Below are 13317 nucleotides of genomic sequence, written 5' to 3' on the forward strand. Positions count from 1 at the left end.
GGCTCAGGAGGCCAAAATGATGGGCCCAGCCAGGTGGGAACAGGGCCACTGGGCCGTACAGACCACTGATGCCTCTGGCTCCCCTCTTCCGTTTGCAGCAGCCCAGTTCCAGAGGTGCCTTGTTCACACACCCATCTCATGTCACGTCTTCATCATAACTTGCTATCTTCTCATTGCTGTCATCACTGGTCATTCATGTTGAATTCTTACCTTTTTAACTTATTCTCTGTGAGCAACTTATAAGTTAGCATTCAGAAGTTGTAGACACCCTGGTCTGTTGCACTTAAATCTGTTGAGACGTTTGTTTGGGGGAAATCACCTCCCAGAGAACCTGTCTTGAGTAAAACCCTGTCTTTCTCTTCCTCGGCTTTGAAGGAGCTCCCTTGTTCCGCACTAGCTCCATCCCTAGAATCCTGCTTCTCCAGGCCCGAGAGACCAGCAAACCGTCGCCCTCCGTCCCGTTGGGCCCCACGTTCCCCCACTGCCTCACCGGTTCCATCACCTGGAGACCCAACCTCCTTGGAGGATCTCGGTGACGAGGAGCTGCCTGGGGAGAAGCCGCACCTGTGATGCAGGTTTGCGTGGATTATCCGGAATAATTCACCGTAACTGCATAACCACACCGTCATCACCAACCGAACTCTGCCCCAAAAGGAGAGATCTGGTTTTCCCAAGGTCAAAGAATGTTTTTTAAAAAAATAACAGCTGCTGAATGTTCAACCTGTGAACCTGAGATGTTTCTAGAATGAAACAGCAAACGTGCCTGTAAGAACTTTTTTTCATAGCTCAGAAAACTATTTTTGTCTCCATCTTTTTTACAGAAAGTATATTAAACAAAAAAAGGTAAATAAGATATAAATTTAAAAACAGTTTTAAAGATGTACATTTTAAGAGATTCTGAACACCCTCGCGCGTGATACTGACTGCCTCTCTGTTAAATTTGCACTGTTAACACCTGGTTTGGTTTGTTTCCACGTTGAATTAGAGTGTTTTAAGTTAATTTTATTTTGTCAGTGTTCTTGTTTTTTAAGAATTTTTGAAATGCTTCAGACTGTCTGATTCAGTGAACTTTTTGTAATGAAAAAGCCGGCAGACAAGGCCGATCTCCTCTGCCTCGGAGGGGCTAGGTGGCAGTGTTCTGGGAGGTGCAGAGGCCTCGGCCAGGCTGCCCAAATCCGCTACATAATCCACATTCTTCTTGACCTGCATGTCTCTGGGTTCGAAGCACTGGGGTGCATGTACATACCGCTGCTGTGGTGCCGCCCCGCCTCCATGTGCGTCCTCTGTCGCGCTGTGATCCCGTGTGCACCCCTCGTACTGTACTGTTATCGTTGTCTTCTCGCATTAATGATACGACAGCAGTGGCATTTTTAAATTATTGTTAAAAGATTAACAGGCCATATACAGTGTTTACTCCACATGTCCTTGTCTAAGGAAAAACATTACAGGAAGTCCTGAGGATACCAAATGGAAAGAGAGGGTGATGCCTCGGAGTCTGTATGAGACAATGAAGAAGAAGAAATAAAGCCTTTACAGGACGGCGCCGGCCCGCACCTTGTGTCTCATGCACCCTCCATCTTCTCCTAATGGCTCTCACGAAAGTTTACCTTTGGGGCGGGGTGCGGTCATGCAGCCACTCATGTATCTGACTGGGATGCGTTGTGACTGCACGACGGCCTTGCAGGGCATCCTGGGATACATTAACAGGCAACTACAATTTTGCTTAAAAAAAAAAAAGCCAAAATGGGTGGGCGAGGGGATGTGAGGAGTATGGTTACCCACAGTCAGAATGTGCCCATCCTCTCCCCTCCCTGGAAGGTGGGAGAGGCCATTTCCACTCCTGGACTGAGATGCAGCCCAAGCTGCCAGTGTTTGATAAGTAGGAGTTTACGAAGAAGCGGTGCTGATAACAAAAGCAAGAACCATCTCAGGCCAAAGCTTCTGGCTGTGATCTTTTCAGTAACAAACCAGCTAATGGCATAAGTTATTTTCACAGCATTATTGCAGTTCCATTAAACTAAATATTTTTTTAGAAAAACAAAAAATACTGTCGGATACTGGAGCCTGCTGTAGCTGCTGTGGAAAACAGCCTGATAGTTCCCTAAAAAGTTAACCAGTTACCACATGATCCAATAATTCCACTTCTGGGTATACGCCCAGGGGAACTGAAAACTGGGGCTTGGACAGATATCTGTTCACCTATGTTCACAGCAGCCAAAAAGGGGAAACAACCCATGTGTCTGTCAATGGCTGACGGATGACATGGTCCATCCACACACTGCAGTACTCTCCAGCCTTAGGAAGGAAGGAGATTCTGGCACCTGCTACAGTGTGGATGAACTGTGAGGAAACTATGCGAAGTGACATAAACCGGTCACAAATACTGTATGATTCCACTTATATGAGGTACCTAGAGTAGTCACATTCATAGATACAAAAGTAAAATAACGGTTGGGGAGAGGAAAGAATGAGAATAGTGTTTAATGGGGAGAGAGTTTCAGTTTGGGAAGATGAAAAAGTTTGGAAATGGATGGTGGTGACGGTTGCACAATATGAATTTACTTAATGCCACTGAGCTCTGTGTTTACACAGGATTAAAACGGTGAGTGTTGTGTATATTTTACCACAATAACAATTTTTAATGCAAAAATAAATATTCTACTTAACCCCCTAGACATAGCTGTAGACAACTATTTCTTCCACGCCCAGCCCCTGCCCACAGAGCGTGCTGGGAGATGCATCAGCACTCTCCCAGCTGGAAGCAAGGAGGCAAGCTGCTGGTGCGCCCAACTGGAAAGGTGCCAGCGTCCAGCACAGTCACAATCCGGGACTCGCATCCTGCCCATCAGGACCTGCCCTGTCTCCCGGCTTTGCTCTGCTCTGTGTGGCTTCTCAGACAAGCATCCTAAGAGTTGGCAACCCTGGTCCCCAGAGGCTCTTACTAGCTTAGCAACTCCTAGAGAAAGAAGATCTCTTACCAGTAGCACCAGCCAAAGCCCCAGGACGGAAGAATCTCATGGGTCTGCTTTAATTCACTTGTCTCACCCTGAGCCTGTCACTGCCAGACTGGCCCAGCAAAGGACAACACCGGAGCAGTTAGAATAAAGGGGAGAGTGCCTAGAAGGCAGGGAAAAGCCTGAACGTGACAGTGGGACACCCTGGAATTATAAGGAAAGCTTCCGGCCATCACAGAACTTGCTCTCTGGCTGGAGGAGACGGAGCCCAGGCAGAAATATAAAATGCAGAAATGGCATGGTATAAACCCTACGTCAAGCACGGCTGGAGCTGGATTTGGGAGGAAGAGCAGGATTTAACTGGGAAGGCAGGAGAGATTGATGGGTGGGGGAAGAGGAGGAGCAGAGGTGCTGGGAGGCAGTGATGAAGACCTCTAACCCTTAGGGCAGAGCCTGCAGGGACAGGGCCACGTCAGTGGCACCAGTGCCTTGAAAGCGGTTTGGAACTTCGCCAACCATCCACTTCTCTAATGGATGGGCATATGTATTCTTGAGTCCATTTACTGTGGAACCACTCCAACTTTTGCAAAAAAGACCAGAGGATGAAATCACTTTCTACGCTCCTGTCCAAAGGGACGGTGAGGCACTGAATGGGTAACAGCAGCTGCTTGTCTGTTCATGTCCCCACCTGCCGTCCTTAATGTGCAATTTGCTTTTATGTCCTAAACAAAGAAGCAGATTCCTCAAACCCAGCTAAGAGCCCTCACTCTCTCTCTCTCTCTCTCACACATACCCTAGGCGTGCCCTGCCCTCTGGTCTCGCCCCACCAGACTGACCTCACCAAACTTCAGTCAGTCTGGCAAGGGGCAGCGACAGTGCAACTTTCCTTTTCTCTTCTGATGAAAAGGTAATCTTGTTAAGGTTTTCAGTATTATGTGTCTTTTAAAAAAAAATCCATGTATATCATAATTCTAATTTTTAGCACATCTGTGTTTCACTCACTTTTTTATAAAGTTGCCAGAGTCATGCGTATTGATTTTGTTCAAAAAATAGCTAAGAAGGGCAACTATCATTTTCTATTTTCTAATTCACTGATTTTTTTTTAAATTGTGATAAAATACACATAAAACTTGGCATGTTAGCCATTTTAAAGTACACAATTCAGTGGCATTTAGAACATTCACAGTGTTGTGCAACCATCACCACTGTCTAATCCCAGAACAGTTTCATCACCCTACAAGGAAATACATGTTAAACAGCCCTCCGCACAGCCCTGGCACCCATGAGTCTGCTGTCTCTCTGGGTTTGCCTATTCAAGATACTTCATATAAACGGACTCACACACAATGTGGCCACATCTGGCTTCCTTCACCGCAGCATGATGAGTTCAAGGTTCACCCACAGTGTAACCTGTGTCAGTACCTCCCTTTCAGAGTTGAATAATATTCCATTGAATGGATTACTACATTTTGTTTACCTATTCATTTTTAAAACAAAAGAAAATGCTCTGTTTACCTTAAACAGCTTTGAACATCCCTAAAAGGAAGCACGTTACAATGAAAGATCAGGACAGTCGTTAATTAATTCGCAGAATTGAGGCACTCTGACGTCTTTAACTCAAACATTGTTTCCAGGGCCCACCTGTGCATATTCTGCTTTTGTTTGCATTTAGTCCTTTCAGCATCATTCTTCGATGCAGTGTGCACTGCAAACTAGTATGGCAGGAAATCTGGCTGAGTCATAAGCAAGTTGGCCATTTGAGTGAATTTGAGGACACTGGGTCTTCAGTAAACTCTGGGCCACTCCACTCAGAGTGGAGAAATCTGGATTTGAATCCTGATTTGAACACAAAGTAATGCACCTTAGGCCACCTCTTTAAGACCCATTTGAAAAATAGCAACAACACCTACTTCCCAGACGTGTGAGGATTTAGGTTTACTGCGTACCCACTGTGCGCAAGATACTGTGCTAAGAGCTGCGAACACCAGCTTCCAACCAGGAATGAACAGGAGGCTCCCTGCTCTCACAGAGCTTATGTCCTGGTGATGAGACACGCAGTAAACAGGTGTGAGTGTGATGGAGCGTAGCTAACTAAAAGGCTTCCCTGGGGAGATACCCTTTGAGCTGAGTCCTGGGCAAGAAGCAGCTGTCGGCTGGGCAGAGGGTGTAGCTGGTGCAAAGTGGGGAAGGGGAGCTGAGCCTGTGTGTTCTGGAAGTGAAGGATGGGTGCTGTGGCCTGAGAGGGGGAAGGGGAGGCCTCGCGGTGCACAGGGAAGAGTAGATTTTTACGCTAGGTGGCTGGGTGGGCGTGGGGGATCCACTGAAAGATATTAAGCTGGGGAGTTCTTTCTAGAAGACTCCTGTGGTGTGAGGATAAGGAGGGGAGAGATTGGAAGGCTTCCCGACAGAAGGCTGTTGCGTTGGCCCAGAGAAGCCTGGCTGGCGGCTCTGACAGTTTCTGCTGCTGTTATTATTAGCGTTGCACCACCAGGCTTGCCACTAAGAGCTGGGCTTTAGGATCTGCTGCTGAGGATTCCATGGGACCCACTGCCAAACTCCAGAATCTCCTGCAGTTGTTCAGATGAAAGCTGAACCAAGCCCTTACTTATTCTTCCAGCCACCTCTCAGGCTAGGTCCGTGGCCTTGGGCCAAGAACAGTCTCCCCTCTTAGCCCCCTTCCCTTCGGGGCACAGTCACACAGCAAGCCTCTTATTCCTCTTTTCTTTGTTTTTAAGGTCTGCTCCTTCTGTAAAAGGAAGCTGGCACTTCTAAACTATCGTCAGTCATTTGTGATTTAGTACAATTGGGTTCCTGGCTCTTTAAAGTTGTCTTTATGGGGGGTGGGGGGAACAGAGGGCTCTGGGTGTGTGGATGGCGGGGGAGGGTGTGGAGCACCCAGTTACACAACATAACATAAAAGGATGGAATGGGAACACAAAGATAGCCAACTTTGTTTATTCCAGGCCCCATTCTGTCCATTAGATTGAATGAACCCAGTCCATTTCAAAGACAGAAGCTTGTATAACTTCCTGGTGAGCTAATAAACTTCAACAGGGCACCAGGAATCCAAACGTCACAATCCCCACAGGAATCCTGGGATAGTCACCACTCATTATCCATCAGCTCCAGCCTCCCCGTACATGTGATTTTAACTGATTAAAGTAAAAACAAAGCACTGAAGGGACTAGGATGAAGTAGGTGCATCTGAAAATAGCTGGTGGAATTATAAATTCTGATTTCCAAATTTTTGGAGAATGACTAAGCAATTATCTGTAAAACTGTTTATGCTTATTCAATCATTTCACTTACGGGAGTTTACCTCGGGTAACTCCAGTGAAATCAGTGTGATTTGTACAACAGATTCATAACAGCACAAGTTACACAGAAAAATTTGGAAACAGGCTAAACAAGTTATGGTCCATTGACAGTTTTGAATATTGCACTCCTTCACTTAGAAAACATTCCTAGTGACCAGGGACTGGATGGACCTGTGGGGACTCAAACATAAACGTGACGCACCTGCCCCCAAAAGGCTCATCACCTGGTCAACGGTGGCCAACTACCTGGGCTCAAATCCTGCTTCACCACTTTCTACCAAATGGCCTCAGAAAAGCTGCCTGTGCCCCCTAAGTCAGTTCTCTGCACGCAAGATAGAGGTAATAATCATCACCTAGTAGGTAAGTTATGAGGTCTGGATGAGCTAATACTTGTCAGGCACTTAGAACAGTGCCTGGCACTAAGATTTGTTAAGTAATATGATTACATAAATGTCACATTATAGAACTATATGATATGTGCTGTAATAGTATATATAAATGTAGAGTGGGCACAGGAAAGGGATTGATTCTGCCTGGGACTGGGGCGGAGGAGTGATGGTGGTGGTGGGTGGGAGAATGGTCTAGGAAGATCTCACGCTGACTTGTAAGGTAAGAGTCTTGCAGAAAATGATAAGGGAAAGAAACTGAGAGAAAGAGAGCTTCAAGAAGTACTGCCTAGGTTGTGCATGCAATGCTCCTTAGGCATTTCTGAAAAGAGATTCAAATTTATTTTCAATTGCTTTTGTACACTGAACTGGTGTTTTTATCGAATGTGACACCATGCTAAGCTTTACTGGGAAGAAAAGCAAACGGTGAAAGTAGCCCATCCATCCTGACCTCCCCTAAGACCTGCCATCCAATCCATCTCTATATACTTACCCCATAATAAGGGCTGCCCTATCCAAAAAGCAAGCTTCTCCTTCCTAGACACCCATCTGCTACAGCACGTCACATGGAGAGTCACTCTTATCCACTGAAAGACTCTCACTGCGGAAGTGTTCCTAGTGCCACCAGCCACCAAGATACACTACACTGCTGTCTTGTGGTTCTTGCCTATTTATGAGTTAGACTCTGAAAAGGTGCCAACCTTCTTGAGGTAATGCTAACAAAAATGAGATACATGTGAATTTTGTTGTGTAGTCATTAAAATTGTTTGTGAATATTTCATCTACTTCTGAGCACATTATAAAAATCACCCTTCCCCATCTCCCCTTGAAGTTGGGTGTGGCTCTTTGCCAATGAAGTGTGAACAAGAGTCACATATGTCACTTTCTGCTGACAGTTTTAGGAGCCAATACACCACTTGTTATGTTCCTTTCCTGCCTCAGCCATTATGGGAGCATGTGTCCCTCAATCTGGGCCCCTTAGTGGATGTCATACACAGACCCACTTTAAATATGTAGCATGAAGGACAAATAAGTCCTTGTGTGTCAAGCCACTGAGAGCTGGGAATTGTTCATTAAGGGAGCACAACTTAGCCCATCCTAACTGGAGTAGCTGTCAAAAAATGGGAATGCATATATAAATATGAAAAAAACAAAAACCACGTGATTGTCTCAATAGATGCAGAAAGAGCATTTGATAAAATTCAACATCCATTTATGATTAAAAAAACTCTTACCAAAGTGGCTATAGAGGGAACATATCTCAACATAATAAAATAAACCCACAGCCAACATAATACTCAAGGGTGAAAAGCTGAAAGCCTTTCCACTGAATTCTGGAATAAGACAAAGATGCCCACTCTCACCACTTCTATTCAACATAGTATTGGAAGTCCTAGCTACAGCAATCAGACAAGAAAAAGAAATAAAAGGTATCCAAATCAGAAGGGAGGACATAAAATTGTCATTATATAAAGAGGACATGGTACTCTATATAGAAATCCTGAAGACTCCATATTAGAACTATTAAAACTGATAAATTCAGCAAGGTAGCAGAATACAAGATTAACATACAGAAAATTTGTTGCATTTCTTTACACTAGCAATGAAATATCAGGAAGTTTAAAAAATCCCTTTTAAAATCACATCAAAACAATATAAACACCTAGGAATAAACCTGCCCAAGAAAGTGAAAGACTTACACACTGAGAACTATAAAACACTGCTAAAGGAAACTGAAGATGATTCAAAGAAATCGAAAGATATCCCATGCTCTTGGACTGGAAGAATATTGTTAAAATGGCAATCTACAGATTTAATGTGATCCCTAATTACCCATGACATTTTTTACACAAATAGAATAATACTAAAATTTATATGGAACCACAAAAGACCCAGAATTGCCAAAGCAATCCTGAGGAAAAAGAACAAAGCTGGAGGCATAACCCTCCCAGAATTCAGACAATATTACAAAGCTATAGTAATCAAAAATGCCTAGTATTGGCACAAAAACAGACATATGGATGAATGGAACAGAATAGAAAGCCCAGAAATAAACCCACACACCTACGGTCAATCTTCAACAAAGGAGGCAAAAATATTCAATGGGGAAAAGGTTTTTTTCAGCAAGTGGTGTTGGGAAAGCTGGATAGCCACATGTAAATCATTGAAGTTAGAACACACCCTCACACCATAAACAAAAAAACTCAAAATGGCTTAAAGATCTAAATATAAGATGAGACACCTCAGAACACAGGCAAAACATTCTCTGACGTAAATCACAGCAATATTTTCTTAGGTCAGTCTCCCAAGGCAATAGAAATAAAAGCAAAAATAAATGAATGGGACCTAATCAAACTTGTAAGCTTTTGCACAGCAAAGAAAACCATAAACTAAACAAAAAGACAACATACAGACTGGGAGAAAATATTTGCAAATGATGTGACCGCCAAGGGCTTTATTTCCAAAATATACAAACAGCTCATACACCTCAACAACAAAAAAACAACCCAATCGGAAAATGGGCAGAAGACCTAAATAGATACTTCTCCAAAGAAGACACACAGATGGCCAATAGACATATGAAAAGATGCTCAATACCGCTAATTATTAGAGAAATGCAAATCAAAACTACAGTGAGGTGCCATCTCACACTGGTCACAATGGCCATCATTAAAAAGTCTACAAATAACAAATGCTGGAGAGGGTATGGAGAAAGGGGAATCCTCTAACACTGTCAGTGGAAATGTAAATTGGTGCAGCCACTATGGAGGTTCTTCAAAAAACTAGAGTTGCCATATGATCCAGCAATACCACTCCAGGGCATATATCTAGACAAAACTATAATTTGAAAAGATATATGCACCCCTATGTTCATTGCAGCACTGTTTACAAGACAAGCCAATACATGGAAACAACCTAAATGTCCATTGACAGATAAATGGATAAAGAAGATGTGGTACATTTATACAATGGAACATTACTCAGCCATCAAAAAGAATCAAATAATGCCATTTGCAGCAACAAGGGTGGACCTAGAGATTACCATACTAAGTAAATCAGAAAGAGAAAAACGAAAACCATATACATCACTTATATGTGAAACTAAAACACGATACAAATCAACAGATCTATGAAACAAAAACAGACTCACAGACATAGAGAACAAACTTTGGGTTGCCAAGGGTGGCGGGCAGAGGGTAGAGAGGGAAGGATTGGGAGTTTGGGGTTAGCAGATACAAACTAGTACATATAGGATGAATAAACAACAAGGTCCTACTGTATAGCACAAGGAACTATATTCAATATGCTGTGGCAAACCATAATGGAAAAGAATATGAGAAAGTATACATACCCACACGTATGTATGTATATGTATAATCGAGTCACTTTGCTGCACAGAAAAAATTAACATTATAAATCAACTATACTTCAATAAAATTTTAAAAAACATTAAATAAACCTTCAAAAAATGTCTATAGATAATAAATGCTGAAGAGGGTGTGGAGCTAGAACCCTCTTACACAGTTGGTAGGAATGTAAATTGGTGAAGCCACTATGGAGAGCAATAAGTTTTTCCTTATAAAGCTAAAAACAGAGCTACCATATGATCCTGCAATCCCACTCCTGGGCATACATCTGGAGAAAACTCCAGTTCGAAAAAATACGTGCACCCCAATATTCGTTGCAGCGCTGTTTACAATTGCCGAGATATGGAAGCAACCTAAGCGTCCAATGACAGATGAATGGATAAAGAAGATGTGGTAATGTGTACACAATGTAATATGACTCAGCCATATAAAAGAGTGAAATAATGCCATTTGCAGCAACATGGATGGACCTAGAGATTATCATTCTAAATGAAGTAAGTCAGACAACCACAAATATCACATGATATCACTTATACGTGGAATCTAAAATATGATACAAACGAACTTATTTATGAAACAGAAAAAGACTCACAGACATAGAAAACAAACTTACGGTTACCAAAGGATAAAAAGGGGGAGAGAGAAATTAGGACTTTGGGATTAACAGATACACACTATTACATACAAAATAAACAACAAGGACCTACTGAATAGTACAGAGAACTACATTCAGTATCTTGTAATAACCTATAATGGAAAAGAATCTGAAATAGAATATATATATACACAAACACATATATAACTCAATCACCTTACTGTACACCTTAAACTAACACATTATAAATCAACTATACTTCAGTAAAAAATAAGTACACATTAAAACAACATAAAAAAAAAAGAGATGAATTTTCACAACATATAAAACTGCTACTTCATGTTAACAAAGAGGTAAGAGAATTTAAAGTTATGCGAAGTGATCATTTTCCTTATTGAATTCTTTACATTCAATAGTAGAAGAAACTTCCAGTTCCTTTACCCAAGAGGGTAGATGTTACTGTTGAACTTAATTGACCACGTGGATAAAGCAGAAGCGAACAGGTCGAATACTCCAGTGATGCTGCTTCCTGCCACTTCCCTTTTCTTTCCATCTACGTTTGTTGGAAAAGTAGGGACTGAGTCCCTCCCTTGAGCCAGCAAACTGGGGCAAAGATGAGGAGTGGTTTTCCCAGGGAATTACAAGTGCACGTTGGAAGAGACCATAAAAGCGTCCTCACCAAGCGCTCATTTAATACATAATTGTGACAACGGCAACCATTTTCAGAGGGTACATCCCCTGAAACTTAGCAAAACAATCTCTGCCTTGCTGCATTTTAGAGTCCCAGATCAAATAAATCAGCCTCTCTTGGGTGTGACCATCAGTATATTTTAGGTGTTTCAAACCCTGCTGATTCTGGGCAGCCAAGATTGAGAACTGCGAGTAGAGCAGAACTGCTTAACCTACACATTCCCAAACCTCCCTGCACACTGGGATCACCTGGGGGGCCTTGGGAAACGCCGTACCTGCCTCCTACCTCAGACCTTGTGATGTAGTTGGTCTGGGGTGAGACCTGGGCACTGGAATTTTTTAAAGAATTAATCCCCATTGGCACGAATTCCATTTTGCAGCGTTGTTCAAGAGCCAGTCTTAACCAGATTTAAGAGCACGGGGTCTGAGTCAGCCAGAGGTGGGTGGGCACGGTCCTCACTGGAGTTCGGTTTTCTCCTTCTGTAAAGTGGGAATCACAGCAGCTACCTTGCGAGGGGGCTATGAGCCTGTCAGATGACACTTGTCTCATATAGATGGACAATCCTGGGAATCACGGTGACTGTCCTAATCTGACAGCTGAAGGCACTGAGGATCAGAAAGGTCATTGGCTGCCTCAGGAGTTCACAGTAATAACTGGAAAGCAGGACTCAGCCCAGGGCTTCACTGAGCAGAGAGGCTGCAGGGGCCCCACACCCACACCCCACCTGCAGAGTGGCTGGGGCTGAACTGGCCCTCGCTGTGGGACACGCCTAGGCTGTCAGGTGGACCTGGCCCATCTCAGCTCACCTGCTTCTGTCCTGGAGATTAATAGACTAAATCGTGTCTTGAATGTCATTGGCTTCATTTCTTTTCAAGGATGTAAAATAGCCTCAACCGACCCATTGGACCAGAATTCTTTTCTCACTGTGTTTTCAAAAAGCAGCGGTTACCTACCAGTGTGTCTTCTATTCATGTGGTGTCCTTTCTAACATAACTGGCACAGAAGGACAGACTTGGGCACAGGTGACACGGTGTTTATGTTTGCATGGATGATGGACCAGGCAGGGAAAGTGCCTAAAGCACTGCTACCACCTGAAGTGTAACACCCTGATCCAAGTGAGAACAACACAGACCACAGGACTAGAGGGGCACCGAGCCGCCACAGATGGGAGCACACGGGTACTCTGTTTACTTAAAATGTCCTTTTGTCACTAAGGAGGGGTTGTCCAGGCACTGTCCCACCCCCACACCTCCACGAGCAGGAGCTGAAACCATGACTTTGGTGGAGGCAGCACCAGGCTGGTCTGGGGTGGGGCGGCATGAGGGGAGACTGGGGCGTGTAGCCCACCTTGTCTCATCTCCCTCGTCCCCTCACACTTTATTCAGGTGTGAAAAACGGACGTCTTACTGCTACGTCAGTGACATGAACACAGTTTCAAGAACGTTCCTTCGTGCCCTAAATGGCTCCTCTTTAGGAATCCTGGGGCAGCCCTGCTAAGGCTGCAGGGCTGTGGGGTGACCTGTGCCCACAACTTTCACACCCCAGGAAGGCAGAAGGGATGTGAGGCGTGAACAGCCACCGTTTCTCCAGACCACAGAGGGGACCGTTCCTGTCACTTCTTGCTTTGTTGGCTTGACCTCAGTCCTGAAGGAGGTCATACCCCGACCATACGGGTTAAAGCAGAGGCTCAAAGTAAGGCAAAAACATCTTCCCCCTGAGAACTCTGTGTCCTCAAAAGTCCAAACTGAATTCTCAGAGACATTAAAGATCTTGTCTAAATTTACCCTGACCCACTTAGGGGAGAGCCCGAACAAAGCAGACCTTTTTAAAATGACATTTGGGACGCTGAACTCAAGGCACAGAGGCCCATAAAGCAGCCAGTGACCAATTTGGAGGTTCAATCCAATATTAAGTCACCACCTGGGAGACCAGATGGGCAGCGAACTGCTTCTGTGGCAATCAAGGCCACGCTTGGTCAGCACCTGTCCACAGTGGCACTAGGGAGC

General features: G+C 44.0%; 1 protein-coding gene across 3 annotated transcripts in view; it reads left to right on the top strand.

The window, feature by feature from the left end:
* Positions 1-2791, top strand: part of MTCL1 (microtubule crosslinking factor 1) — a 115860-nt gene extending 113069 nt beyond the window's left edge. The window contains exon 13 of one of the 3 annotated variants that reach the window (XM_057698823.1): positions 376-2791. In XM_057698823.1, the coding sequence (XP_057554806.1) occupies positions 376-570 (195 nt within the window). In that variant the 3' untranslated portion in view covers positions 571-2791. The remainder of the gene's footprint in view (positions 1-375) is intronic. The other 2 variants (XM_057698822.1, XM_057698821.1) reach the window with 2 other exon arrangements.
* Positions 2792-13317: the final 10526 nt, after the last annotated feature.

The sequence above is a fragment of the Hippopotamus amphibius genome, chromosome 11 (assembly GCF_030028045.1).
Source record: "Hippopotamus amphibius kiboko isolate mHipAmp2 chromosome 11, mHipAmp2.hap2, whole genome shotgun sequence".
In the NCBI taxonomy this organism is placed as follows: Eukaryota; Metazoa; Chordata; class Mammalia; order Artiodactyla; family Hippopotamidae; genus Hippopotamus; species Hippopotamus amphibius.